This window comes from Nipponia nippon, unplaced genomic scaffold (genome assembly GCF_047370975.1).
Source record: "Nipponia nippon isolate SJK-2023a ecotype South Korea unplaced genomic scaffold, ASM4737097v1 scaffold_3, whole genome shotgun sequence".
Lineage (NCBI taxonomy): Eukaryota > Metazoa > Chordata > Aves > Pelecaniformes > Threskiornithidae > Nipponia > Nipponia nippon.
In genome coordinates, this window is record NW_028262347.1 from 103,608,064 (window position 1) to 103,634,803 (window position 26,740).

General features: G+C 39.0%; 1 protein-coding gene across 8 annotated transcripts in view; it reads left to right on the plus strand.

The window, feature by feature from the left end:
* USP54 (ubiquitin specific peptidase 54) overlaps window positions 1-26,740 on the plus strand; it is a 105,521-nt gene that overhangs the window by 66,965 nt on the left and 11,816 nt on the right. For 7 of the 8 annotated variants that reach the window (XM_087763859.1, XM_087763855.1, XM_087763854.1 and 4 more), the window contains 13 exons: window positions 768-881; window positions 1,042-1,124; window positions 3,508-3,613; window positions 6,969-7,115; window positions 8,504-8,653; window positions 10,130-10,298; window positions 13,633-13,803; window positions 17,901-18,032; window positions 18,325-18,705; window positions 20,168-20,402; window positions 21,268-21,407; window positions 22,554-22,727; window positions 25,789-25,908. In XM_087763859.1, coding sequence (XP_087619985.1) covers window positions 768-881; window positions 1,042-1,124; window positions 3,508-3,613; window positions 6,969-7,115; window positions 8,504-8,653; window positions 10,130-10,298; window positions 13,633-13,803; window positions 17,901-18,032; window positions 18,325-18,705; window positions 20,168-20,402; window positions 21,268-21,407; window positions 22,554-22,727; window positions 25,789-25,908 — 2,122 coding nt within the window. The remainder of the gene's footprint in view (window positions 1-767; window positions 882-1,041; window positions 1,125-3,507; window positions 3,614-6,968; window positions 7,116-8,503; window positions 8,654-10,129; window positions 10,299-13,632; window positions 13,804-17,900; window positions 18,033-18,324; window positions 18,706-20,167; window positions 20,403-21,267; window positions 21,408-22,553; window positions 22,728-25,788; window positions 25,909-26,740) is intronic. The other variant, XM_087763860.1, reaches the window with a different exon arrangement.

Genomic DNA, 26,740 nt, shown 5'->3' on the forward strand with positions numbered 1-26,740 from the left:
TTCAAGGGAAATTGTATGAGTTCAGAGCAATTTTGCCTAATAATTAATCTTGACCTGCTTTATGCAGGTCTATAAACCATCCAGGCATCTCATAGTGATAGTGAAAAGTGTGCTGCTGGAAGAGGTGTCAGTAGACTTCTGGCACCCCCAGATTAATGTTGACAACAGTGGGAGGAGAGGACGTCTTAGGACAAGAACTCCTGGGAATTTGAAAACAGATGGAGTTATCTGAAATAATATCTAGAAAATGTTCAGTGCTTTTGTTTCATGCAGAATTTGCTTTGCCTCTTCATTTATTAGTTCTCGCTCTTTCTGATAGAATGTCAATTATTTGCCGTATTTCAAAGCCTTTGTGGAATATAGAAATTGGTTTTATTTTGTGTTGATGAGGAGAAGTTAGTGGCAACCCAGTGATTTTAAAACTGCAGAGCTGCTCTGCCTGTTACATTTTGTCAAATCCGATGATGCTTGAGAATTGGACAGAATAATCAGTGACAGAATCTTCAGCTGTGCTAGTAAATAAAATAAATGGTTACCTGACATAGCTTTTCAAATCAGAAGTGGTAGCCATTTTCTTTTATATCAAAGAAATGCCAACTTCTTTGTTTTCTCAGCAACTTTCAAAAATTTGCAGGAGCCTTCTGTCTCTGTAAATAATGCTTGTAACATCATTGCATCTGACATGCTTTTGTGATTTATATTTTAACTTTTGTCTACATTTGAAATGATCTAATGCTTTTTTTCCCTTTTCTTCTCTCTTCGGCTAGGAAAACCTGTTAATGCGAATTCACTTCCACATTGCAGATGAAACAAAGGAAGATATTTGCACGGCACCACACTGTGTTTCCCATCAGAAGTTTGCGATGACCTTGTTTGAACAGGTGAGGTAACGATACATGCTTTATACAAATCACCAGTTCTCAAGTTTCAAATTTTCATTCCCAAGACATGCATTGCCATGGTAAAAAAGATACAAGCAGAAGTGTTGCTGTGGAAATAGCTGTTTAACCTTGTCAATGTATACGTTTTCTTTCTCTTTAGTGTGTTTGTACCAGCTGTGGTGCCACCTCTGACCCATTACCTTTCATCCAGATGGTACATTATATTTCCACAACCTCACTCTGGTGAGTTGAGATATTTACAGAGGAGAGAACTTCTCATTTTTTTTATACTAGTATTACAGTTTGATCTTTACCTTCACAAGATTAAATGTCCAGAACATGGTTTGTTCAAAGTTGGTGGAGCTTTGATAGCTATGGTAAAGAACATGAGAATTTAGTGGAGCAGAAGATATCAATTTAGGCATGGATCAGTGTGTCTACTTGTTTATGATTCTGAATCTGACAACTGTAGTGGCAAGGACTCGTGTACATTTTGAAAGACCTTAATATGTGAGCAGGTAAGTTAAGAAGCAAGATAAGAAAAATAAAAAAATAATTTATGCTGGAAAGGACCTTTGGACATCTACTCCATCCTCCTGTTCACAGCAGGGCTAACTTCAAAGCTAGATCAGGCTGCTTGGGGTTTTGTGCAGCTGAGTTTTGAAAACGTTCAAGGACAGAAATTCCATGACTTCTCTGGGCTGCCTTTTCCAGTGCTTAACCACTCAGTGTGAAATTTTTTTTCCTTATATCCAGTCAAAATTTCCCTTTCTGCATCTTTTGCCTCTTGTCCTTCCTCTGTTTGCCTCTGCAAAGAGTCTGGCTTCTGTTCAGCTTGTTTGCCAGCTTTCTGTGATGTTGGTCCTCAGCCATTCAGTGCCCAGCCAGTACTGCTGCACTGAGTGTGCTCTGTCTGAGGTGCAAGACTTTGTATTTTCCTTTACTGAATTTCATGAGGTTCATGTCAGCTTGTTCCTCCAACCTGTCAAGATCCTGCTGGATGGCAGCACTCCTTTTCTGTATATTGACTGCTCCATCCGGTTTGGTGTCATCTGTAAACTTGATATGGGTGTATTCTGATTTATCATCCAGGTTGTTAATGAAAATGTTAAATAGCATCAGCCTCAGTATTAACCCCTGAGGAACACAACTCTTAACTGACTGGTGGTTGTGTTTTGATCCTGAGCCTAAGAGTCCAGCTAGGTTTTTGTCCACATTGTATTCTACCCACGCAGTCCACACCTCCCACTTTGGCCACAAGAACACTGTAGATGACCTGGAACCTTGCTAGAGACCAAATGGTATTAACTGCTCTTGCCTCCTCAACAGAACCCATCGTTTCATGATAGGAGATAATCAAGTAGGTCAGGCATAGTTTGCCCTTGGTAAATCCATGCTCGCTGTTCTGACTCACCTTCTTGTCCTTCGTATGCCTGGAGATGATTTCCAAGGGGATTTAGTCTGTCATTGTCCCAGGTACTGGACCAAGACTGACCAGTGTGTAGTTCCTCAAATCTTCTTTCTTAGATGGATATATAGCTCTTGCTTTTTCTAGTTATTGGGGAACTCCCTTGGTCACCATAACCTTTCATTAAAGAAGGTGGTGCACAGAGCAATAGCTCTAGCTCTGCAGTAGTTCATTTGAATGAATGCTAGAGGAGAGAAGGCTTCTCTTCTTTTAGTAGGTGGCTGCTCAGTTAAAAGCTGCTTAAATCTGATTGAGGCAGGAGTCTATTATTCTCAAAATTTTGATTGGGATGAGAACTTCTCTTTGTTTCTTGTTCTGCATGTGAGACGTAGTTAAAGAGCCCTAAAAAACTGTCTTGAAAACTGCTAGTTGCTCTTCTCATGCAGATCTGTGTTAAAAGTCTTTACCAGTGTATCAGGAGTACTGTAAAGCATTCCCCCTTGTGGCTGCTACCTGCCGTTCCATTGAGCTGTAGTTTTCTTTAGGTTACCAGCAGACACTGTATATCAGAATATTATTTATTTGAAACAGGAAAAGAATTATATAAATGGTATCCAATATTTTATGTGAAATATCTCAATAAATCTTAAGTCATGCATTATTTTAAAAATACCAATAAACAGTAATATGTTTATTTACCTCTTAAACCATTTTAAGCTTGAACATGCTTTGAGCACTAGTATTCTTGTGTACTTATTGTCATCTTTCTTCCAACTTGGACAGTGAAATCGATTGGGTACCATGCTATTTTTTTTTCTATAGCTTTATTATTAAGGATGTGCTTTCCTGTGCTGTTTTACTAGGGTTGTGGTTACTGACGGGAAGCATTTTGAAGCAAATGTTACATTTTGAAATCAAGTATTTGTCAAAATGCTAAAGCTTGCTTTTAATATGTAAACTTTAAGCCAAACTAGAAACTGTTTCTATTTTGTTTTACTTGTTTTCTTTATGTGGTATTATCGTGGAAGGTGTAGTAATTCACACTTAATAATTATGTGGGTTTTTTCTGTACTATAATATTAAATATAAAAAGTGTTGTTTATTTTAAGGTTCTTAACTTTTCATAAAATTTAAGTGAAACATATACTTAATTAACGTGGGTTTGGGTTTTTATGTTATTATTAAACTTTCGTTTTCCGTGCTTTCTCTATACTGAAGCAATCAAGCTATTTGTATGCTGGAGAGACGAGAGAAACCAACTCCAGATATGTTTGGAGAGCTACTACAGAATGCCAGCACTATGGGAGACCTGCGAAACTGTCCAGTTAGTATCCTTAGTTTTCCTTTTAGGGGGAATGGACAGGACAGAAGAGGTTTAGTAGATTACACTGATGTGTATCTTTAACTCATGAGCATTTTCAAGGTTTAGCTCATCATAATGATAAAAAGGATAGGTCAGAGAGTTTTCTTTGGGTTTGAATTCAGTACCTCTCAGTTATTCAATGAAGGAAGGGAAAAACTACTGATGTTGAGTGCTTCTTTGACTAGACACAAGTAGTGAGAACAGGAATAGGCACAGTGTTTGGATGGAAACTAAAAATGAATGTTTCAGAGAGTTAGAAACCACAAAAAAGGTGATGGGGGGGATAAATTGGAAATACTTACATTGCTCCCAGGGAATGGCCACACAATCCATTCCTGTTCAAGCCTGTGTTGCTGCTAGAAGTACCTATCATACATTTGCTGTTCAGCTTCACTGATAGTTCGTGAGGCCTCCAGCCCTAGCATTACACGAAGCTGCAATCATGTTGCTTTTATCCTATGCTGAAAGTTCTGGGATAAAGAAATGGAAACGACAAAAATTTGGAGGCTGTATCTTTTTATAGGAGATTTCTGTATGGTGACAGTGGTTTTGATTAGCTAGGCTTTTTAGAACAGTGTTCCTACAGTTCATTCCGTTTCTCTGGTGATTATTTCTGTTGAAGGTAGTGTGCTTCATCTGTAATAATGGCATGAGAAAAGAAGTACTTGGGTTTTGTAAAATCTTTTCAGTAGTACCATGCTATGGCACAGATAGCAGAACTTTTGTACCAGTCACTGTAATCATGTGTACAAGATCGGTTGTTTTGCGTAGATGAGCTTCCATTCAACTTCCTTGCTATCTTTCAGTTGGAATAAATTGAACTGTTGACCAAACTGCTGTATGTGCAGCATACAGCCAAAATGTTGGTCAGAGGGAAAGCGAAAAGGACTCCTGCTTCCCACTGCCAGAGAATATCCTGACAGTGAAAGGCTTATAGGCTACACAGTATATCCGCTAGAGCTACGCCAAAGGCAGGAATCATCACAGAAAATTTGAGGGGGTATTGGTTTGTTTTTTGAGTGAGGTTTGCTGTTCAGAGCGTGGGGGATACTGACCAGCAAGTGTAGGCTATTGTTGTTGTCAGTGATGACTGGCGTTTAACCACCTAAAAACAATTACTGCGTATGTCCAGTTGATAGTCACAGGCTGCTATTGTTAACAAAGTTCTGTTCTGCTATGCAGTAAAAGTTTGACAAAATTCAGCTGAAAAAATAAAAAAATAAAAAAAAATTTTCATGTAAATATAAAATTATTTTAAAAAAAAAAAAATCCTAAGGGCTTGATTTCTAAAGCAAGAGTTTGATATCTTGTTCTGCCTTTTAATTTGAGTATGTCCAGATCCAGGGCTTTAGATAAGTATGCAAGGAGAGTTATCATCAAACTTTTTTACATATTGATTAATAGGTAGGGCAGGAAACAGCTGCATAATTGCTGCTTCATGTAATGCTACTCTTGGATGCCTCATCAGTCCTCAGTGAAGCAGTACAGGCTCTAACAGGAATGGCTTGTGTGCCTGTTCCCTGGGGGCAGTGTAAGTATTTCCATTTTATCCCCCCTACTTTCTGTAACTTATAACTCTGAATCATTCACTTTTAGTCTTCATTGAAACATTTTATTGTTTTGGAATATTGGCAAATAGTTGGCTGACTTATCTGAGTAAAAGAAATAAAGATATTGTATTATTGTTTAAAAGGTTCATATGAGTCTAGCTATTAAATAAGCAAAGCATGGGAAATTTAGTAGACATTTTTTTTGTCATGGTGAACTGCTGTTTAACTGTGAAATAATCGGTTGGATAAAAATGCTTATCAGTACTTGCTGCCCCTTTCTTTTTCCATTTGGGAAATTTTTCTTTTGAGGCTTAGCTAAGGGTGGCCTAAAAGTCATGCAAAGGAAGCTTTTTGTCAGGATGCCATATTCATACTGTCTTGCAGAAAATGCCGAGGTTAACTAGCTGAAGCAAAGAAGATAATTTGAGAGTAAGATAAGTTTTGTTGTGAGGTAGTCCACAGGAATGCTTGTACTTAAAATGACCCTTGCAAAATATGTGTGAATATAGTCATCTTAATATTAAAACCTCATACTTACATTTAAACATCACAGTCCTCTACCTGTAAAATAATCTGTCTTCGTTGCCTTGTTGTTAAGCTTGTTTCTTTCTGGTTGTGTAATTTTTCATTTTTGTTTCTCATTGATAATTGGGACTGAAATTCTGGTTAATTTTCTAGATTGCTGTAGGGAAGAAATGCCTTATGATCTCTTCCCTGGTTGTAGTGTCAGGAATGATTATATCCAGTTGTGAAACTGGCCTCTGTAGAGATGAGAAACTATTCTCAATAGAGAAATGTTTTTTTCTGTAATCTTGCAGAGGTACCTTTGTGACCTGCCACAGGGGGAAAGTGAGTGTTGCAAAGGGACTTTGTCATAGTTGTCTGCGCCCCCCCCCCCCCCCCCCAAAAAGATAATGCACTGTTTGCTAAAATTACAGTGATAATCTCTTAATTCAGATGATGAACTTTTTTCATGATGCTTTAAAGATGCTCACAATTCCAACAGATGATGGATTGGAAGGACCACTGAGAAATGTCTCAGCTTCACAACCAAGCTTATCTCTGAGAAGTACTCTGGCTAGAGAGTGAGGGGAGACTGGCCAGTCAATAAGCACTGGTAGTTATTTAAAAAATAAAAAATGGGAGGGGGAAGGGAAACAGGAAATAAGAAATGAAGAACTGCTATGGGTTAGTAAAGCACCTCTTATTCTCCTGGTCTTCCAGGTGCTGCTCTCATATTTACATGAATACTGACCTAACTATCCTGTCTAAGATGAGATGATTGAGGTACCTTGTAGAACAACCACCCGATTTTAACAGCAAAGCAGCACTTTGAAGATTTTTCTGACACTGTCATATAAAGGATCAGTCTCTGTAAATATAATTTTTAATTGGAGATTCTGGTCAAAAGAAAGTGAGCTTTCCCTCCAATTCCTAAGAATGTTTTTGGGATCTTTCATGTATGTTTGCTTATCTTTTTTTAAATAAGCCTACTTTTGCACTATACCTTTTAATTGTTATCAGTAGTATGAGCAAGAATCAGCAGTGTTCACTTTAAAGCTTGCGAATACCAGATAGTCTTGATAACGCTCCTCATCTGTGACATAAGAAGCTCATATCTTGACAATGAACATATTATATTTGCTGTGTTTCACCACCACCTCTTTGGAAGCTGTACTTCCGAAACTTGTACTTGTTAGTGCCTTGCCCTAAACTATAATAAGAGAACTATTATATTCAATGTTTTTTTTTATTTAAATCCTCAGAGTAACTGTGGGGAAAAGATCCGCATTCGTCGTGTGCTGATGAACTCTCCACAGATCATCACCATTGGCTTGGTTTGGGACTCAGACCACTCTGATCTGGCTGAAGATGTGATTCACAGCCTGGGCACTTGCCTTAAACTGGGAGATGTGAGTTTTTTATATTTTGACACTACCTACAAAGACAGGCTTTTTCATGGTGGTCTGTAGTAGCGGATTGAGAAAAAGAAAAAGTCGCCATTTTTACTTTTTCGGTGTCTGTAAATAGAGGAATAGAGGGCAGATCCAAGGATCTGACGTGTTTCTGAATGCTGCACAAAACCTGGTGAAAGTACTAATGTAATTGCATATTCTCGAATTTCTGAAATGACTGAAAATTAAAAATTACTCTAGAAAACAAAGGTTGTTTGAATCAAAAAATGTTTTCAAGTGCAAGGAAATTTTGCACTGGGGTTTGTGCTATTTCTATGAAAACACATATGTACTCTTTCATTTTGAAGAACGGAAGTTTATTTCTTTTGAAGACAAAATGTACTTTGAGGTCGTTTGTGTTTTAACTTCTTTAAATCCTCTTTGAAGTCTGCGCTTGTAACGCTTAAGAGTTATTTATAACTGAGCAGTCTCAGAGATGGTGGCTGGCACTCTGTGACTGAATGATAGATTGAATTAAGCAGTGTTTGGAATCTGGAGGTTTGTCGCCTAGAGGATTCGCTTATTCTATATTATCTCATGCTTTAGAGATGAATTATTGTTATACCAAATTGTAGCTGTGTCTTATTGTAGCATTGAGGTACTACATTAAAATAATTTTTTAAAAAGTTATATATACACACATATATAAAAAACTGCATTGGCCAGTGCATAATGTACCAAAATTAGTGCAAGTTAATGGAAATGTAGTTATGGAACAGTGTGGTCCTTGCACGGCAAAGCAGTAATACACTAAAAAATGAGTGCTGTGCATTTTTAAATAAAAGATGGTCGATTAAATAGTCAGAAAACAGTTTTTTCTGTGTGCTGAGTTCTTTTGACCTACTAATGTCTTCAGTTCATCTCTTATGTGGTGTTGTCATAAATTTGTCTTTGCTTAAGTCAGAATAAATGCCAGCTGTTCACTGTCAGAACCGCTTTGTTTCTACGAAGTAAAGAGGAATGAATGTTTTAAACAGTATTTGATATAATCAGCAAGCATGACACAGAAAACGCATATTTTTGGAATAGATTCACACTTCAAAATCTGAAAAGGTATTATATTATTGTTTTAAATGTCTTCCTTGAAGACTGTGGCTGTACCTTAAGACTGACTCGATTCTTGAGCATCTGGTGAGTTGGTAGGAGTCTGTTCCTGGTCTATGTCACTGGGTTTGTTTAAACATTGGTTAATTACTTAAGTATTTATTGCCTTGTTTTCTCTGTCTTGAAGTAAAAACCTGACACCTCTCTGTAGTACTTTGAGGTCTTCAAACACAAAGCAGTATGTAAAATTCTGAGCATTTTATTAATTTCTCCTTTCATTTTTCTTACCTCCCTTCCTGAAGCTCTTCTTCAGAGTAACTGATGACAGAGCAAAACATTCAGAACTGTATTTGGTGGGAATGATCTGTTACTATGGAAAACACTATTCTACCTTCTTCTTCCAAACTAAAATCCGCAAGTGGATGTACTTCGATGATGCTCATGTCAAAGAGGTGAGAAAATAATGTTTGGAAAAATAATGTTAGAAATTTGTTAGCTACTTCTGTGTAGATGCATACTGTTATCTATAGATTTTGAGAAATTTTGGCTATTTTTCCACTCCAGATCCATAACTCTGTTGCTCCTTTTTCTGAGCAAAGTAAAGCATTCTCAAAAAAGCATACCACAAATCCCAGAAGCCCTATTAGTTCTGTTCTGTTGGCTGCCAGTCTTGCTTTTATGCTGTTGTTTGAAAACCTACAGTTTTCTTGTGCACACAGCTAACATACATCTCTTTCCCTTGCTGAAAAGTGGTATAGCTATTTAGTGCCTGCTTTTTGGGTTCTTTATTGAAGTATCTAGATGCCATTCTTCCCTGGTGGTTGCTGCCAACAACAAATTTTCTGCTTCTTCTGTTAGTGCCCTCCCCCCTTTTCACCAAGCGTGAGGTCCTGGACATTAAAGATACCAGTGCTGGGATCTTCCCACACTGTTATTATATCCCATTAGTTTGTTTGGCATTATTTCACACCGCTCTCCTTTTATTCCTTCTAGTCATGGAAGCACAATGATGAGAGAGGAAAGTTTTCTCCTGTATTCATGCCAAGCACAGTCTCAAAGGGAAAACTCTAATCCTTGCATTTGTTCACAGTCACATTTCTCTGCAGCAAAACTTTGCCAAGGATAAGTACTGCAGTGCTTTAGTAGAATACTCGTGTATGGAGTAAATTTGTTGGAATAGATGTTCAATTTATTAGGTGAAACCTGTATTAGTACATGGGGAAGATTTTCGCAATGAATATAACTCTGAGTTATTGCCTGGCCTATCAAAATGCTTGCAGAGATTTTGTAACAGCAGAAATATTCCCACACCAAAGTAGTTAGCTTTGACTTGAATTTGCTGTCATGCTACCGATGTCTTTTATCGTTCATTTTGTTTACGCTGATGGATGGATTAAGAAATCTTGTTAATTTTTTTTTTTTTGACTGATGCAAAGTTAGAACATTTCAGAGGATAAAAAGCTTTTTATGGAAAAAAAAATCTGAAAGGGAAGGATTATTTTTGTAGTTGTATTTTTAGCAGGAATTGTAATTTGTTTAGCCATGAGATGGCGAATACCTTGATTTTAGTTGGATTGGTTCCAGGGTGTTGCAAGGGTGTGTTCTTGACCAGCTGGTGTCACAAGTGGTACCTTTTTTTCTCAAATAAGGTGAATCTCAGAAAGAGGAATGGAAATGCCAATTTTAAGAGACAGGTTACTTTCAGTTACATTTTAGAATTCATATCCATTTTTTATGTGTTTTCCAACATGTGACCAGCAGTCAGTTTTCTTGGTGAGTCCAGTTCAATGCTGGATATAGAAGGAGTTAAAGAATGTCAGTAGAAAATCAAACTCTGAAAGAAGTACGAGGAAAAAAAGAGAGCTTATTATAGAAAATTATGACAGAAAACATTTCTTGTGTATTTTTTTTTATTGTTGTTAATTCAGATTGGTCCAAAATGGAAAGATGTTGTGACAAAATGCATTAAGGGTCATTATCAGCCTTTGCTGCTGCTGTATGCAGATCCAAGAGGAACTCCAGTGTCAACCCAAGACTTGCCCCCTCAGGTGGATTTACAGCAATATAGCAGGACTTGCTATGATAGTGAAGACTCGGGTAAGCAGTCTGGACTATATGCCTTATACCTTTATGCTGTAATGCTGCATGTGAGAAGTTTTTCTTCTGTTTGGGTGTGTTTTTCTTAGCAGGGGTCCTTGTTGCTTGTCAAAGCTGATCTAGAATTCTGAAGAGGACTTCCAGTGTTTCACCTTTGAATCTCTCTCTCAGTCCAAGACTCTGTTGATTGTTTGGGTAGTAATCTTTTCCCAAAGGTTCGGAGAAAGCAACTGGGGGGAAAAAAAAAAGTGGTGAAGGACCTGTAGCGGCATGGATGTAAAGAGGAACAATAACTGATGACTTCAATGACTGAGTTCATAAATCCATCAGCAGTTTTAACAGGAAGGGAATGAGAGCAGAGATGCACGAACACATAAAAATTAAAGGAAGCTGCAGAATTAAACTCAGGAGGGAAGTTAGGGAAAAGAAACATTAAGGAAACGTCATAAATGAGTCCTTTGGTAGGATGGTGAAGGGATGTGGGGGGAAGGGGAAGAAAACTGTTTTATTAAAAATAAAAAATGAGAGAGACAGAATCAGTGCAGCTTATCTTCAGCCTTTGGCTTGTCTTTTACTCAGATAAAGCAGTGCAAGAGGTATGAACTGATTTGTGGGAGACTGAAGGGGAAGGGATTGGCAAAGGTTTATGAATATAGATTGTGTTTACTTTTTCATTTTTCATGGTCTGTTTTGCATCAAAAATATCTGCAGCTATAGATTTGTAGCACTTAACGTCTCAGTGGCCTTCAACACATTGCTACTTCCTGAATTCTTTGTATTGACGGTAGTCCATTGAATTAGACAAGTATGTCCAAATAAGGTGCTTCAGAGGTTAGAACTTGGTCTGCTCAAGGTATCAGTAGTGGTCTGAACAGGCTGTTGGTTTACTGAAGTTCTGGGTAATTTCGGAGATGCAGTCACACCATTGGGGGTTGAGGCCTCATTTAAAGAGGAATAGATAAATTCTGAGAGAAATACAAAATTGCAATCCAGATAGGGTGAAAATAAAAACTGAATCTAAGTTTATATTGTAATGGCTTTGCAAAACAAGTTTGTTTCTATTTTTTGATGTTTGCAGAGAATATCCTGGATTAGAGGCAGGTTTATAAGTTGCCAAGAACAGCAAGGCAAGAATAAACCCAGAAATAAGACCGTTCTTCCAGGATTTTAGCCTATTTATACAACTGTAATTCCAAGAATATTTTATGGTTTTCCTGGCCAATAGCTACCTTTGTGCTTCCTGGTCACTGAATCTGTAGAGAACATCTGCTGTCTCCTTATTTATGTGTTGACAATCTACCGGTAATGAAATAAATCTCCAAGCCCTCTTAAAATAAATGCAAATAAAAACACTGGTAAGATGACCTTCACTCCTCACTTGACAAGATGCCTTACAATTTATAAACCTATCTTCCTGTTCTGAAAAAAAGGCAAGTCTGGAGGAGGGAGAGGAGGACCTTCAATGCTTTATATCAGTTGTGAACACTTCTACACACTTCAGGTCTTTTCAGGTCATTTATGCTGTAAATTTGCCTCGCTCTTCTGCTGGTTCATCTCCAGGAAATACATAGATATCCCTTCTGCTCATTGTCTCTGCAGTATCTAATATTATTGTGTTTTAAAATGACTTCAGGAAGCTGAATATAAAAATAAATATAAAAAGGTGTTTCCTTTCAGATAAAATTCAGAAGGCTACAGTGAGTAACCTGCTCTTTCATTTCTGAAACACTTGGTGAGTCCTCAAGGCTTGCTCCTGTAGTCTGCAGTGTTCAACATTGATACCAAGCTTTGGAGAGGATTTGTGAGATACTATAGGCTGAAGTGCCAGGAGAAATCATACCCCACACATTTTCCTGTCAAATAGAAGTGAATTATTTTCCAGCCTTGTTGATATCCAGAGTTTTCTGCCCTAATATATTTGTTCAGAATGGCCTTTTTATCTCGTAAGTGTAACTACAGCTTCTTCTAGATTCCTGAGTGTTACCAGATATCCACAGCCCATAATTCAGAAATTAATAGAAAATGCTTATTCTTAAGTTGTTAATCACAGTATTGTACCTGAACTTTTGTCAAGGCAATCTGATAAATGCATCTAATCACATCAAGACCTAGTACTACAAATTATCAAGGAAAGATTGTCAGAGGTGCTGAGGTATGAGACATTGTGAAGCCACGTGCAAACAACTCCTCTTAATGTTTTTGATTTTCTGTTGAATAAAGACTTCAGTTTACAAATTATCTTCTAGTACTCAGTTCCACAGCACTGATTCCTGTTGCCTACATTCACCTTTCTTTCTGTGACTGTCATCTCCATTAACAGCTGTATACTATATTTCTTTAGACCAGTAAGATTTTTAACCAGTAGGGAGGTGGGGGGAAGTTTCTGACTTCAAAAGTTGCTAGGCATCCTTAAATAGAACATCAACTACAGGACTTGCGCTCACTGAAAACATGAAGTGTCCTCAGGCCGAGTGTTTGTGATTAAACATAAGAATTCCTTTCTTCTTTAATATCTTTTTTTCTTCATTAATTTCTCCGCTGAGGAACGAGTATGAAATTAATATCCTGTATATTCAGCAGTATGTACATCACATACATAAAATGGCCAACAGTTTTCAGACTGTTCAGATTTTTAATTTTATGTATGGAAAGTGAGGGGAAGGAGGTTGTCTTTTTCCTCTTTTAATGAGTTTAGGAATTACTGTACTGAAGTTGAATCATGAAGCTGCATCCTTTTCAGTATCCCACTTGTGCAATGGACCAATGCTAGCTTTTTGAGAAGGAGCAGGTTACTTTGCTTTAGGTAATAGAATTTCAATATAAAGTTTTACTAGATAAGCTTTTGATTCATAATAGATGAAATGTGTTAATTGTTATAACTTGTGATGTTCTTGTTACCTTATTAATATTTTGTGCTTGATTAATTTTTTAACTTTGACTTCCCCTGAAGCAGTGTATTTCATATTTTAATTACACTTGACAGTGTTGAAATTTAATAAAGAATAATTTCAGTGTGGTACTAACGTGTACTTTCAGTCCAATGGATGTAGTTTAGTTTTGCATAATAAAAGGATAAATTGATAAATTCAGAGTTATCGGCGAGAAAGAAATAAAGATTTGCAGAAGGAATGACACTGTCTCTCCCCTTCCAAAGGAGACGACCTTTCCCATAAGCTCTAGCGTCCTTGAATCTGAGTTTGTATGTTTGCTACCCTGTTTTTCTGTTAACTTCTGTGTAGTTTCCTCTGTTCCATTCCTGTTTTCTTTTTTTAGCTTCCCCTGACTTTTATAGTAGCCCCAAAAGATTGAAATTTGACATTGCTTCCTTCCCTAGGGAGAGAACCTTCCATCTCGAGTGACACCAGGACAGATTCCTCTACAGACAGCTGTCCTTATAAGCAGGCACACCATGAGTCTGTGGTCAGTCACTTCTCCTCTGACTCGCAGGGGACAGTCATCTACAATGTGGAGAATGATGCAGCTTCACAAAGCAGCAGGGACACAGGTAGCAGATACCATTATATCTGTGTGATCAGTGTCATTAAATATGATGACTGCAGTGGATTCCAGTGAGAAATCTCTATATATACAACCTATAACAGAATAATGAACAGTGTTTAGTATCCTAAATGTTTTTGGTTTGTAATGAACCATTGGCATTCACAAAAAATTAGCATAATTTTAAATGTCTTGTTGGCTTTTGTAGACTTGTTTCTAGGCAGACAAACATTTACAGACATGTTTTCTGTTATCCACAATCCCACCTGCTCTCTTTGTTATGTAATTCTGTAAGTTGGAGTCTGTTGTAGAGTGCCATTGTGCAGTTTGGTAAGTGTTGCGTGTGCTACTTACTCATCTGCAGGCAGTTACTTCACTTCAGGAGTTGCAGCTGTCTGGGAAAGGCACTTTCATCACCAGAATCTCCCATACTTGAGCACTAAGGACTTTCTATGTAAGTGGGTGTTGCTAGTATTTACTGCACCAGGGAGGAGCATAAGATGATTTCCTGCCTGTGCCATGGAAGCAAGTGAGAATCTGCAATGAGAAGACAATCTGTGTATATATTCCTTCAGGCAGCTGAACAGCCTGCCTGAACACTCTTTAGTTGAAAAGAGGTTAACTGGAAGTCTGAAGGCTTAGATCTCCTCTATTATTCATGTCCAGTGACCCTAGTCAGCCTGTTTCTGCATACAGTATTAACTTCTAACATCACTTCTGAAAAAGTAATGTATGAGTTAAGGTCAGATTTCTCAAGCATCAGAAATATGATCTGCTAAGTCTGTTTGAAAAGTTACTTTATTGTGCCTTAAATGGACTTCCTAAGAAGACATAACAGTTGAATCGGCAACTGTTTGTTGCACCAGAGTGTCAACAGCTATCATACCACTTTGTCCTTTTAGTTGCAAAATAGTTGCTTTCTTGTATTGTGACGATATATGTGTATTTGTTTCATTTGAAACAACCTATGGTACAAATATTTTTCACATCAAAATCCGGAAAAAATGTTTCAAGTTGGTTTCCTTCAGTACTCTTTCATTCTTCATCAGACATCCAAGTAACTGTAATACATGGTTTTAGATAGCCTGACAGCAGTTTTAATGTTTTAGCAAATACTTAACACTGTAGGTTACAGTCATAGTCCTAGGTAGAGTGTGAGAAAGAAGGGAAAGTTGGAGCAGAATTTGAGTGATGAGGAGACAAAATTTATGTTGCTCTTCAGAGTATGAAGAAGACAAAAGTGAAAATGCTAGTGGAATATTGTTTGTATAGTCTGCGAAAGTGGCACAGAGTTTATTGGATTAGGTTCCTCCCTGCAAAACTTTGCCATGCAGAAATTAGCAGAAAAAGGAGGGTAGGGGGATGTTTGCAAACATGTAAGCATGAAGTTCAGCATGTAACCTTCTGTTCTGTCATTTTTAGTGACTTTCTCGTTTTCTTTTTCTTTCTTCTCCTACTGATTCTATCCAATGTTATTCCCTTCAGCTTAGCCTGTTGCACCACCTAAATTCAGTTGTCCTCATCTTCCCTGATTCAGCCTTAGCTATAGTCAAGTCTTTCCCATTAGCTAGCCACCCGTCTGGGCATTTCCCCTTTTTTTTTTACCTACCCAAAACCTTTCCAAAAAAGTCAGTCTGCCAACTCACACAACTGCTCAATCATCAAATGCTGATCTGTGGGGCTATAAAGAAGCCATCCACATTGACCTGTCAACTGAATCGTTCTGGGCAAGAGCATGATTCTTCATTTAATGGCCATTTACCCACTACTTCAGCCCAGAAAATTATGGACCCTATCCCACGTCGTTCTCCGGGGAAGGACCACCATTGGGTTGTATGACCTCAGGCACCTGGGTACTTCAGAATGGGGGCATGAAGAGTGGCTGCATAAGCCCTCTCTTGCTCCCGCCAACCTGTGCTGCTGAGAAAAATGTGCGTATTCTGGCTGCCCTATCCATGCAACTGAGATTTCAGTGGGAGGGAGTAGGGGTTTTCTGTCTTAACCTCTTTGATTTCATTCTCTTCTCTAACATATTCTTACTCATACACACAATCCCTACAAAAACAAACTTTTCCTTTGAATATCACTATTTGCTTATGAAGCCATCCCACCTCTGGAGGATGAGGTATTAAAGTGATACATTCAGCAGGGGACACCTTTTAAGCATATGATTGGGCACTCAGACAGAAATCCCGGCTTGTTATTTTAGTGAATTTAAAAAAATGAGTGTAAAGTGTTAGCTAACAGTCTTGGGATTGTAATTCCTATATTCATGCATTATGTTGGATTTAGTCTTTGTTCCAGAGGGTCCAGGTAAAGACAACAAAGCCTGTGTCCTGCAAACTTTTTGATTCTTGGTATCTCCTCCATGGCTATTAAATGTCCAGTGACAATAGGACAAAATTTGCAATTTATGAAAGGAGGAGAAAATATTTGTGTAAAGCTAGCAGCCTTCATTCTACAAGTCTAAGTTGGGCTCTAATTAGTCTATGCGGACCCTAAGCTGGCTCCAGCCGCACTAAATGTCTTTAGCTTCTGTTACAGTACTTGAAGGATGCTAACCAAGCACTCCCTGTCAAGTTGAAAGAACCTTGGGGGGGAAAAATGTTTAACTAGAGAAGTTGTACACTCTGAAGTGAAACATAAGCCTCTTCTATCTTGAGGGGAGCCACTATAAGGTATAAGATACTTTTCTTTCAGTCCCTAAAAGATGTGTGACAGTCCATGTTGTGAAGGAAAAAAAAATTCTCCCAAAACACTCACTCATGCTCAGTCACCTAAATGCTGCACATCTTCTATCTTCACTGCCAATGTTTCTCTTTTACTTCCTTAATTTCTTTTCTTTACATACCTGCTTGTTTCTAAGGAATTTTGCTACAAAATCACTCTCCACTTTGCAAATGCATAGAAATGCGACTCTGGTGTAGCTTGCTTTTTGTTGTTTGGATTCCTTCCCACTCATTTATTTTAGTATCTTTGTAGCAGTTGTATTTGAAGTGAATTATTTTTTCAACTGTTGAAGGCACAATTTATGTGTAAAATCTGCTTTAAATGTTGTTGATTTTTATGTTAATTTCTAGAGAAGGGGGACGGCTCAGAACAGCCAGCTGTGTAGTCTGGGGGCTGTTAATCTACTGTTGGGTAGTAGGGATTTTCCTTTCCTACCATCCTATGCAAGGTGAAAGTTGGTGATATAGAGAGTAGAGAAAAGTCTTTGTAGCTTATTCATAAATTCCCTTCTTATCCTGCATCTCTGCTGGGGACTACTCACGTGAGTAAAGCCATGCGTGTGTTTGTGCTTGCAGGTTTAGGACTGTGAATGTGTGAGAACCATAAAATTAAGAAAAGGCAATACAGAAAACTTGTGATGTCAGATACACTTAATTCACATCTGGTGTGAGGAAATGGGGAATAAGTTGTGTGCAAGAGACAGTATTAGCACTCAGATACATGAGCTGTAGTACGGGAACATTGTTGTGTGTCAGCTGATCCATGTTGATGGTTTGTATGTATGCTCCTAGCTTGTGACATATGTGAATTAGCTGGCTTAGCCCTTGAGAGCCAACTGAGGCTTCTTCACTGTAGACTAAGCTAACTCAGATTACTTAGTATTTGCTACAGGCAAAGAGAGTGCAGATGGATAGTTAGTGCAGAGCAGCTGATGATGTGCAGTAATTTATTTTTACATGGTAACTCGTTCATGTGTTTGAGTATTCATCCAACAGAGTAGTGTCAAGCAAGCTGTCCTCAGGAGTTTCATGTTCATGGCCATTAAAACTGAAAAAGTATTCAGACAGCCAGAAAGTGGTGTCCTTAGACTATTAGATGACACGGCAGAGTCAACTTTTTCCTCTCCCTGTGGATGAGCTCTCATTAAGCAGAGTCCCTGGAGGGGCTGTATTGCCCTTCTATGACCTTAAAAACAGAACACCCTCCCCAAGACAAAACCAAAAACTTTTGGATACAAAAACTTACCCAAACCTGCCAGTTAGCATTGGAGCGTCTGCAGCTCCTAAGGAGCAGGAGAGCCCTGCTGCTCTTAGCACACAGAATGCTCAGTCCAAAGGCTCTTGTCATCTCTGCTGTGTTCTTCTGTCCTTCCAGGGCATCTGACTGACAGTGAGTGCAATCAGAAGCATGTTTCCAAAAAGGGCTCACTGGCAGACCGTAAGAGGAGTTCTAGCCGGTCTCGGCGAAAAGGAGATGAGGCTCAGTCATCAGGATACCATAGTGAAGGCAAGAGATGTTACTTTATTTCAAATACCAATATCTCTCTCTGCATGTTTTTAAGATCCTCAGTGTGTACATGCATTTCCCTCCTTGTTTCTTACATCTTTGTCTGTATTTTGCCTCTTTTCCTTTTTTTGTTTGTTTGTTTGGGGGGTGTTGGTTGGTTGGGGGGAATTTTTGGGGGTTTTGTTTTGGTTTGGTTTTTTCTGTTCCAAGTCTGCATGAAGATGCTGCAAGTAGTGCTGCTAGTTTAATCTGAAGTTATTCTTGTGGCTTTTGCTGTCTCTGTAAACTGCAGGAGAAACCTTGAAGGAGAAACAAGCCCCCAGAACTGCCCCCAAACCATCCAGCAGCACGAGCAGGCTGAGGGAATTTAAAGAGACAGTGAGCAATATGATCCACAGCAGACCACAGCAGATTTCTCAAACCATCCAGAATTCCCCTCGTGGGGGGAGTAGTGTGGATCAGGCAGAAACACGACCCTCAAAAAGCCTGTCTGTACACTCTCGAGACTGGGAAGTGGAGAGTACCAGTAGTGAGTCTAAATCCAGTTCGTCTAGCAGGTACCGGCCAACCTGGAGACCCAAAAGAGAGTCTCTGAATATAGACAGCATCTTCAGTAAAGACAAGAGGAAACATTGTGGCTACACTCAGCTTAGCCCCTTCTCTGAAGAGGCAGGTAAGAGTTTGAGAAGAAAGATTTGTTTCAGCATGTGTGGAATTTATAATCCTCCGCTATCCAGTTTTGTTTAAGTAAAGTAGGAAAGTAAAATTTTGAAAATGGCATTTAGGTCAGTGGTGAGTTGTGTCCTTGAAGGCTAGTTTCTGTGTGGGTATTCACATTGCATGTATGATAGTTCTGTTGTTTTCTGTGTGCTAAATTTCAAATATAAGGAAATAATAAGGGAAACATTATAGTCTGCACTGCTTAAATGGACACAGGGCTAGACTGCTAAGTATCTGGAAGTTCATTCCTTGGAATGGCCTTTTGTATTGGTCTGGTTTTTTTCCTCTGGCTGATGATGGTATTTTTGCATGCTGGCTCAGACTATGGTGCGGCGAGTACCTTGTGTATCAGTGCTGAGTTCTTGTTGTGAGGATAAGAGCCTGGCAGCCAGTGATGATTTATCTGGGACCATTTTACACCATAGCAGCTATGCAACTTGTACATAGAGACTTTGTCCTCAGCTTTGCTGTTTTTGAAGGTAATAAAATCTGCTGTGAAACAACTTTGGGTATCTGTTGTTGCCCTTGCCCCAGCCCCCCCGCTTCCCTTTCCCCAGTCTGCAAATGAACATAACAGTTATTTTGCTTCCTATCAAGAGGAGTGAGCTGAAACTGCAAAGGGTGTGGAGAGCAGTTTACCAGTTCTTGGTTTTTATGCTGTTGCGCTACTGGAGCTGCTGCGCTCCCATCTCAGAGTGCTCGAAGGACAGAGGTTTGTGTGACTGGCAGTGGAGTTGTGGTTAGTGAGGATGCTGTTGCAGAAATCTGGGGACCGGGAGAGATGATAGTGACTAGAAGGAGCTAAAGGTTGAAAAGAATTGGGAAGCACAAAGGAATATACGTAGGGAAGATGAAGGGAGAACACAGCTCCAGGGAAGGAAGCAAGGGGAGCAAACAAGAGGCAAGTGGGAATACCCAGTGAAATCAGTAAGGAAGAATTAAAAAAAAAAAAAATTTTCCTGTCCTCTATGAACTAATGTTGCATAAGCATCATCAAATCGTGTGGCAAAATAAACAATGTAAGAAGTGCAGCGTCTGAAGTAGATATGGCAGAGTACAATAACAAATATAAACTGGAAATACAGTTGGGTATACTGTAAAACAGTCTTGTACAAATACAAATTTTTATGGGGAGGAAGGGATTTTCTTTCCAGACTTGATTGTTACTGGGGGGGGGAATATGGTAAGTTATACTAAAGGGGAGATATTAAAAAATAAATTTATTGACTAGATTATCGCTTAATATTACTAGGAATGCTGTAAAAATATTGGGTTTTTTTTCTGTTTAATAATTCTAGTTTTACACTAAATTAAAGTCAGCACTAAGCATGGTCAAGAAGCTAACATATGTATAGATGATTTGCTGGTATTGAAGCTTGGATCTTCTACCAAGCTATACTCTTTTGTCTTGACAGGTAAGGACCTTATTGAGAATGAGGTGAAGGAACATGCTGTTCAAGAAACAAGATCAAGCCAGTCAAATGTCAGATACAAGCGTGGTGTGCGAGGCCGGGGCACCCAGCATCATATGGTGGATCAACATCCTCATCTAATACAGAGGATGGAGTCTGGCTATGAAAGCAGTGAACGCAACAGCAACAGCCCAGTTAGTCTGGACATGCCCTTGTCTGAAAGCTCAAGCACCCACAGGTAGATTTCAACAAACTTCATTTTTGGAGTGATTGAAGTCTTGATTTCTTTTTTTGTAATTACATAATGGTATAGAACATTTTTCTAAAAATGCAAAGCAGCATTCCTAACTTGTAATACAGGTTTATTGCAGCAGGGGAGAAATAGAAGGGAGATTGGAATCTGAGCGAGTCTGCTTCCTTTTCTTGTCAGTATATTGATAGCTTACTGCTAGTGAGAAGGAAAAGAAATGGGGTTCAGGTGAATGGGAAATGTTGACTAAAATGATGCATCTGAAATAGTTGTACCCTTAGTCTATGATTTAAAAACTCAACTAAAATATCGAAGTTTGTGCTTGTCCTTTGAACAGTTCATAGACATTTCTGTTTCAGTTAAGCTATTGCTTGATAGAAGCCTTGTACAAAATGAGAAATCAGTAGTCTTGTATAGAAATCTTTGACATTTTCAGTTTGAGAGGTTCATTGGAGTCTTGCAAGACACTTGTAATATTTATATGCAAAAATAAATAGGCAGCACAATGTGTTTCTCTCCTTGGCTTAGGAAGCATCAGGTAATCGCAAACTGAAGCTGTTTATGGCCAGAGTAGTACATTTTCAGCTGTAAGAATCTGTTGAGAACAGCTATCAGACCACGGTTTTAATATGCATTGCATACTCTTATGGAGGAGATTAGAATTGTTGTCCTTCCCCTTGTTAACTTTCTCTTCCCCTGTTTCTCCCAAGATTTTCTTATGGTAGACTTTTTTTTTTTTAATGAAATTAAAATGGAAGCAAATATTTATGTGATGATAAAAAGAAAAGGTTAGATATAATTTCTCCTGCAGAGATTAGTAAAATGGTAAACTGTAATTACTCTCTTCTTGGAGGGATGCTCATATGAAACGAGCAGGTGGATTGGTTCCTGCCTGGCGTAACATCCCAAAGTCTCACAGTAGCAGCATCTTGGAAGTGGAGTCTACTTCATCAATTGGGAGCTGGGCAAACAGCTCGCACACCATTGGAAATGGTAAGATACACTTCCTCGGTAGCAGTGGCTTTGCAAGGTAAATTGTATTGGAGTTGTTCTTTACTTTCTGGATGTTTATTTTCGCAGTGAAATTGAGGAAAGGGAAAAGAAATACTGAGGAACATAACACAGTTTTACAAGATACAACTTATAAAATTTACCAAAGGGGGTTGCAAAAAACTTTTTTGGAATACTCCTTTTATCATGTTACTCTGGCATCTTTTTTGAGTATTGACTTAACTGATAAAGTAAAGCTATTTTTCCTATTCTTTCCCATAACTCAGTATTCTGCCATCAGTGGAAAGTATCTTCCCAAGCATAACTCATAATAACTTAGAAGGATTGACGAGTCCTGAGAAGCATCTCATAATGCTGTACAAAATTCAAAATTGTCAGAAATGAGAATGAATATTTACAAGATGTTTGGGCTAAGGCTGAGCATTTCTGCAGATATGCATTCTGATTATGTATCTTTGTGAGCAAATACTTTATTCCAGAGAATGTCTGGAGAAGGGAAGGGAAGGAGAGGAGACACTGTTTGAATACAGTTCATAGTTGAAGTGAGAATGACAACTGATTGATTTCTGCTGTGTTGACAAGGACATTGATATGCTTTATTTTCTTCCCATTTTCATCTGCTTATGCAGTTAGATGAAAAGTGTCTCAGTTGGAATCCATTTTACTTACTAAAGCTAACGATCTGGCTAATTTGACATAGCGTTATTTACAAATTATAAGCACAGTAAGAAGCCTCAAGATTTCAGCATCAGCTTAGGGTTATCTCTTCCAAGGACTCTCTATTCTGTTTGCTGTTTCTTGGGTCAGTGAACCCAGGGGTGGGCTGTGCTGCAAGGGAGCTTGAAGCAATACTGCAGCATTTCTGCCAGTCACTGACACAGAGAAAGCAATTGGAAACCAAATGGCTAGGGCAGGGTTTTAAAAGTAGAACTTAAGCAAAATTTGTGATCTGAAATTCTGTGGTCTTTGCTTGGTCAGTCTGTTATTGTCTGATGTTAATTGTATTCTCCATTAATATTTCTTTGTCTTTTAAGGGATACTTTAAGAGATTTTACCATCAAAACATGTTTTTATTTTGAGTTTGGTGGTGTTTGGTTTGTTTGTGTTTTTTTGTTTTTTTTTTGGAAGGTGGGGAGTTGTTTGTCCCTTTAAAGAGTGAACTGGATGAATTGCAAGAGGAGGTGGCAAGGAGAGCACATGAACAAGAACTACGCAGAAAAAGAGAAAAGGAAATGGAGGCAGCAATGGGCTTTAATCCCCGTCCCAGCAGGTTCATGGATCTAGATGAACTGCAGAATCAGGGTAACTTTTTGAATGCAGTATATTTTGCAAGATTGTAGTGCTGAAGTTTTTTGAACCTTTGAACTTAATTTCCTATTGTAAGTCAGTCTCTCTCTCTCTCTCTGCCCTGCCCCATCCCATTACAATTTTGTACTCTCAGTTAGTGAAAGACCATCAATTCCAAACCTGTAGGATGCAAAAAACCTTTTTGGTATTTTGACCAAATTCCTTCTTAAATGAGACAACAAAGTAACGCAGAGGTGTTTTTAATATATTTGCACTTTTCCATTTTTATGTGGTGATATGCACCATTACTGCTATTGATATCTAGATTTAGCTGCAAGGCCTCAACCAACATCTTGGAATAAGCAGGGCTGTTTGTCCCTTTCAGATGCCTCAGGTCCACCCGCAGAATAGCTTGTCCATTTAGGCCGTTGTTTTGCTTCTGGTAGCATCACTGCCCTAAGCAGTTCTGCTTGTTCCTGCCTTTGTACTTTCTACTCTTTCTTCCTGCCCAGCTGTGCCGCCACAGCACAGGGGTGGGAACAAGTACTGTGGCAGGCTTAAGCTGGATGTAATGTTGAAAATCTGAGCTGGGTTTAGCTTATGTACCTTTTCTAAGGAAAAAGAATTGAAAAAAAAATTTAAAAAGCCAAATACTAGGTTTGGCTGTCTTTTCCATGACTCCTCGTGTTTCTGGCAGGGGATGGCAGCAGAAGAGGTTTAATTGGAAGGATGGAGCTGCAGCAGAGGGAACTTGGTGACAGAGTTCACATGTAGTGCCTTTTGGTTTAGCCCTCAGTCTCCATCAGCCAGTGAGAGGAATCAGAGAGAAAGTGCTGGGATGAAGTGCACTGACCCAGCTGAGAGTGAAGCCTGGTAGAGCATTTAGCTGGGGTGGTGTTGGTAGGTCAGCAGAGCTAAGGAAGGTGTAGTGAACACCTAGGCTCTGCTCCCACAAATGCATGCATGACTGGGGCAAACCCACTGTGGCCTCCTGTGTTGCCAGGCCTCCTTGCATCCCCACGCTGGTTGCTCTAACCTGTTGTAGATAAGAGTTGAGTTGCTGGTTTACTGCTACAGGACAAAGAGGAAGGAGAGGGGCACCCCAGAGCAGTGCCAGCTCTGGGCACAGTACAGCCAGTGTGCTGCAGCCTACAGCCATGCCAACTGCTCAGCAGCCAGAATGCCACTGTGTCAATGGCGGCTGAAAAATATGATCTCTATGAGAATGTCTGACTATGGGAATGTTTTTATAATTTTTGCTGACCATCAGTGAGCCACTTAGTTATCCTTTACAGTCCTGCTGTGACCTGCCAGTAACCAGGTGAAAAATTCTGATGCACCAGAGTAGATGGATATCTTTTTTTATTAGTATTAGTGTTTACTTTTGTAACATAAACACTAATGATATAAAAATTGAAAAGTAAACCTCTCTTGTTGAGCATGAGGATGTCTTCTCTGCCTCTCCTGCCTGAAAGAAAATAGCATGTTCTCCAAGATGTTACCCCTCTTTGATCTCTTATTGTATTACTTGGTAAAAGCAAAAATTGCTTAGCTTTTCCTTGTTAAAAAGAAAGTAAACTAGAATAATGCTTAATCAAAAAAGACTTTAGTAGAATGTTTGAGGAGTTTACAGGCACTGACTTGAGATCTGGGAAAGTTTTTGTTTATTCCTTTTAAGCCTTTCCCCACCCCAGTCAGAGATGTAATAGCTTAACATTAACAGACTGCTTGACTGCCTGGAAGGCTTGCTTGTATGCAGAACTCCAGAACACTTGTGACTCATTTTCCCTCAAGTAAACTGCTTAAATTCATGCAAAGAAAGCTAACTTTAGTATACTGGCCTTGATTACAAGCCTCAGTAGCCTTGATTTTGAAACTGAATGTGCTGCTTGATTAACTCACTGCTCTAACAACTCTTACTTCCCTCTGCACTACTTGGCTTTTCATGCGAGTTCTTTGGGGTTTATGGTATAAGAGAGTTTGTGTTCGCATCTGTGCACAAGGGAGAGCAGGCCAAGCCATAGCATATGTAATGCAAGTTGAGAAATTATAGTTTATTGTTGGCCGATAAAGATACTCATGTTCTCTACCGCAATGATAGAGACATTCCATTAAAAAAAAAACCTAAACAAAACAAAAAGTCAAGTTTTATTTTCTGTTTTCCCCTGCCTCATTTGAATGTCTACATTTTAGTGCATAACTTGCATAATGCCTAATAGGTGAGACCAGATTGTTTGGGCATTTCCTCCTCTCAGAACTGGATATTCTGATGCGAGGACACAGTGTTTCATCTGTCTCATTTGTGTCCAAGGATGATTTATCCTTTTCTTCTCCAACACTGTTTTCTAAATTGTTGCAAAAAAGAATTCTTGACAATTGTCCTTTTCTTCTCGGCTTCTTACACATGTGTTTTTCCTCCTAAAGCTGCAAGACTGTTGGGCTTTCATATTCCATATGTCTCTTTCAGCAGCTGGGTGTATGCACTGAACACACGTTTGTAGAAGTGTTTTGTGCAGGCATTTACACTCGCACTCAAGTCTGAGTTTTTTGTTGCCCAGATGTCTCAGTTGTTTCAGCTTGTTTCCATTTTGTATGGAAGTAATTGGATATCTGAAGAAGATACAGATGATTTTTGGCAGGGGACTTAAGATCACGTACAAGGAAAGCCCTGACCTGCTATGTTTCTTTTACTGATATATTCTGGTTTAGATTTAATTCTAAATTTAGATTAATTCTTACTTGACAGAAGTCATCTGAACTGACTCTGATTTGTCTATACCATCTTTTGTACTGATTTAGACTGTTGAAAATAATATAATAAGCCAGTACAACTCTCTCAAGTAAACAAAATTTGAGGAAAAAATCTGGTTCACGTTGTTTTACTGTGTGGATATGAAGCATATCAGGGTGCTCAAGTTGTACTTCTGCTTAGGGAAGGTTAGGTGGTGCAGTCTGGGATATGTGCAGCCTCTGCAAGACTCCATATGTGGAAGAATTTGGCAGTCACGAATGGGATGAGGGTAAGTGAGGGTTCTGCAACGAATGAAACCAAAATGAAGGGTGCTGCCCATTGCAGGGAGGAGTGATGGCTTTGAGAAGTCGATGCAGGAGGCAGACTCAATCTTTGAAGAGTCGCTGAATCAGGAGCAGAAGGGGGATTGTGCTGCAGCTTTGGCTCTCTGTAATGAAGCTATATGTAAGTAACTCTAACCGCCTGAGCTTATTGCGCTTTTGACAGTTTACTAGTATCATAGATAAAAGTCTGAAACATTGAATCACATTATATGGTCAGGTAGTAATATGGGGATCCAGCTGGTCTTTAGGAATGTGCAGGGAGACAGAATCTTTCCTTTTTTCAAGCATTCCCTTTTGGGGGTTTTAGTCCTATTCCTCTTCACCTCTGTTTTTTTCATGTTTGCATCCGTTTTTGTTGTTCATTCGAGCGCTATGGCAGTAACAGCACTGGGGTGCTGGTGTACCCTTTTTGGTGCTAAATGGTGCATTTCAGCAAGCACCTGGTAGGTAACTCCCCCTGCCACTTGGTCCTCAATTAACAATTTTTCCCAATCCTCAGACCAAATTACAAAGGCCATTAAGTTCCCCTGTTTCTCATGGAGGGTGTAGCATAGGAAGAAAATAGTAGCCCACTCTTGAGTCCTCTGGATTAACAGATATGAGCTATGCTGTACCTGACTTTCATGAAGAAAAAAGCATTAGGACATTGAAGTGCTTAAATGCATTGTGACCTTTGAGAATGTGTGCTATGTGATTTCATTTTATTTTTGGTCTTTTTCCATTATGACTGGCTGGCTGTCTCACCCCATGCTCCTCTCTGTCTGTATAGAATGGCTGCAGACAGAGTGGGTAGCTCCTGTGCATTTGCATTTAGAAGTCGGCTCTTACGGACTGCAGAATAAGGGGCGCAGCATACAGCTGTTGGGATAGCTCTATTAGCTTCCATTCCAGCAAGGTATATGCTGAATCTCAAATCCCAGCTGGGTATTCCTGCACATGGAGGGAGTCCCAGG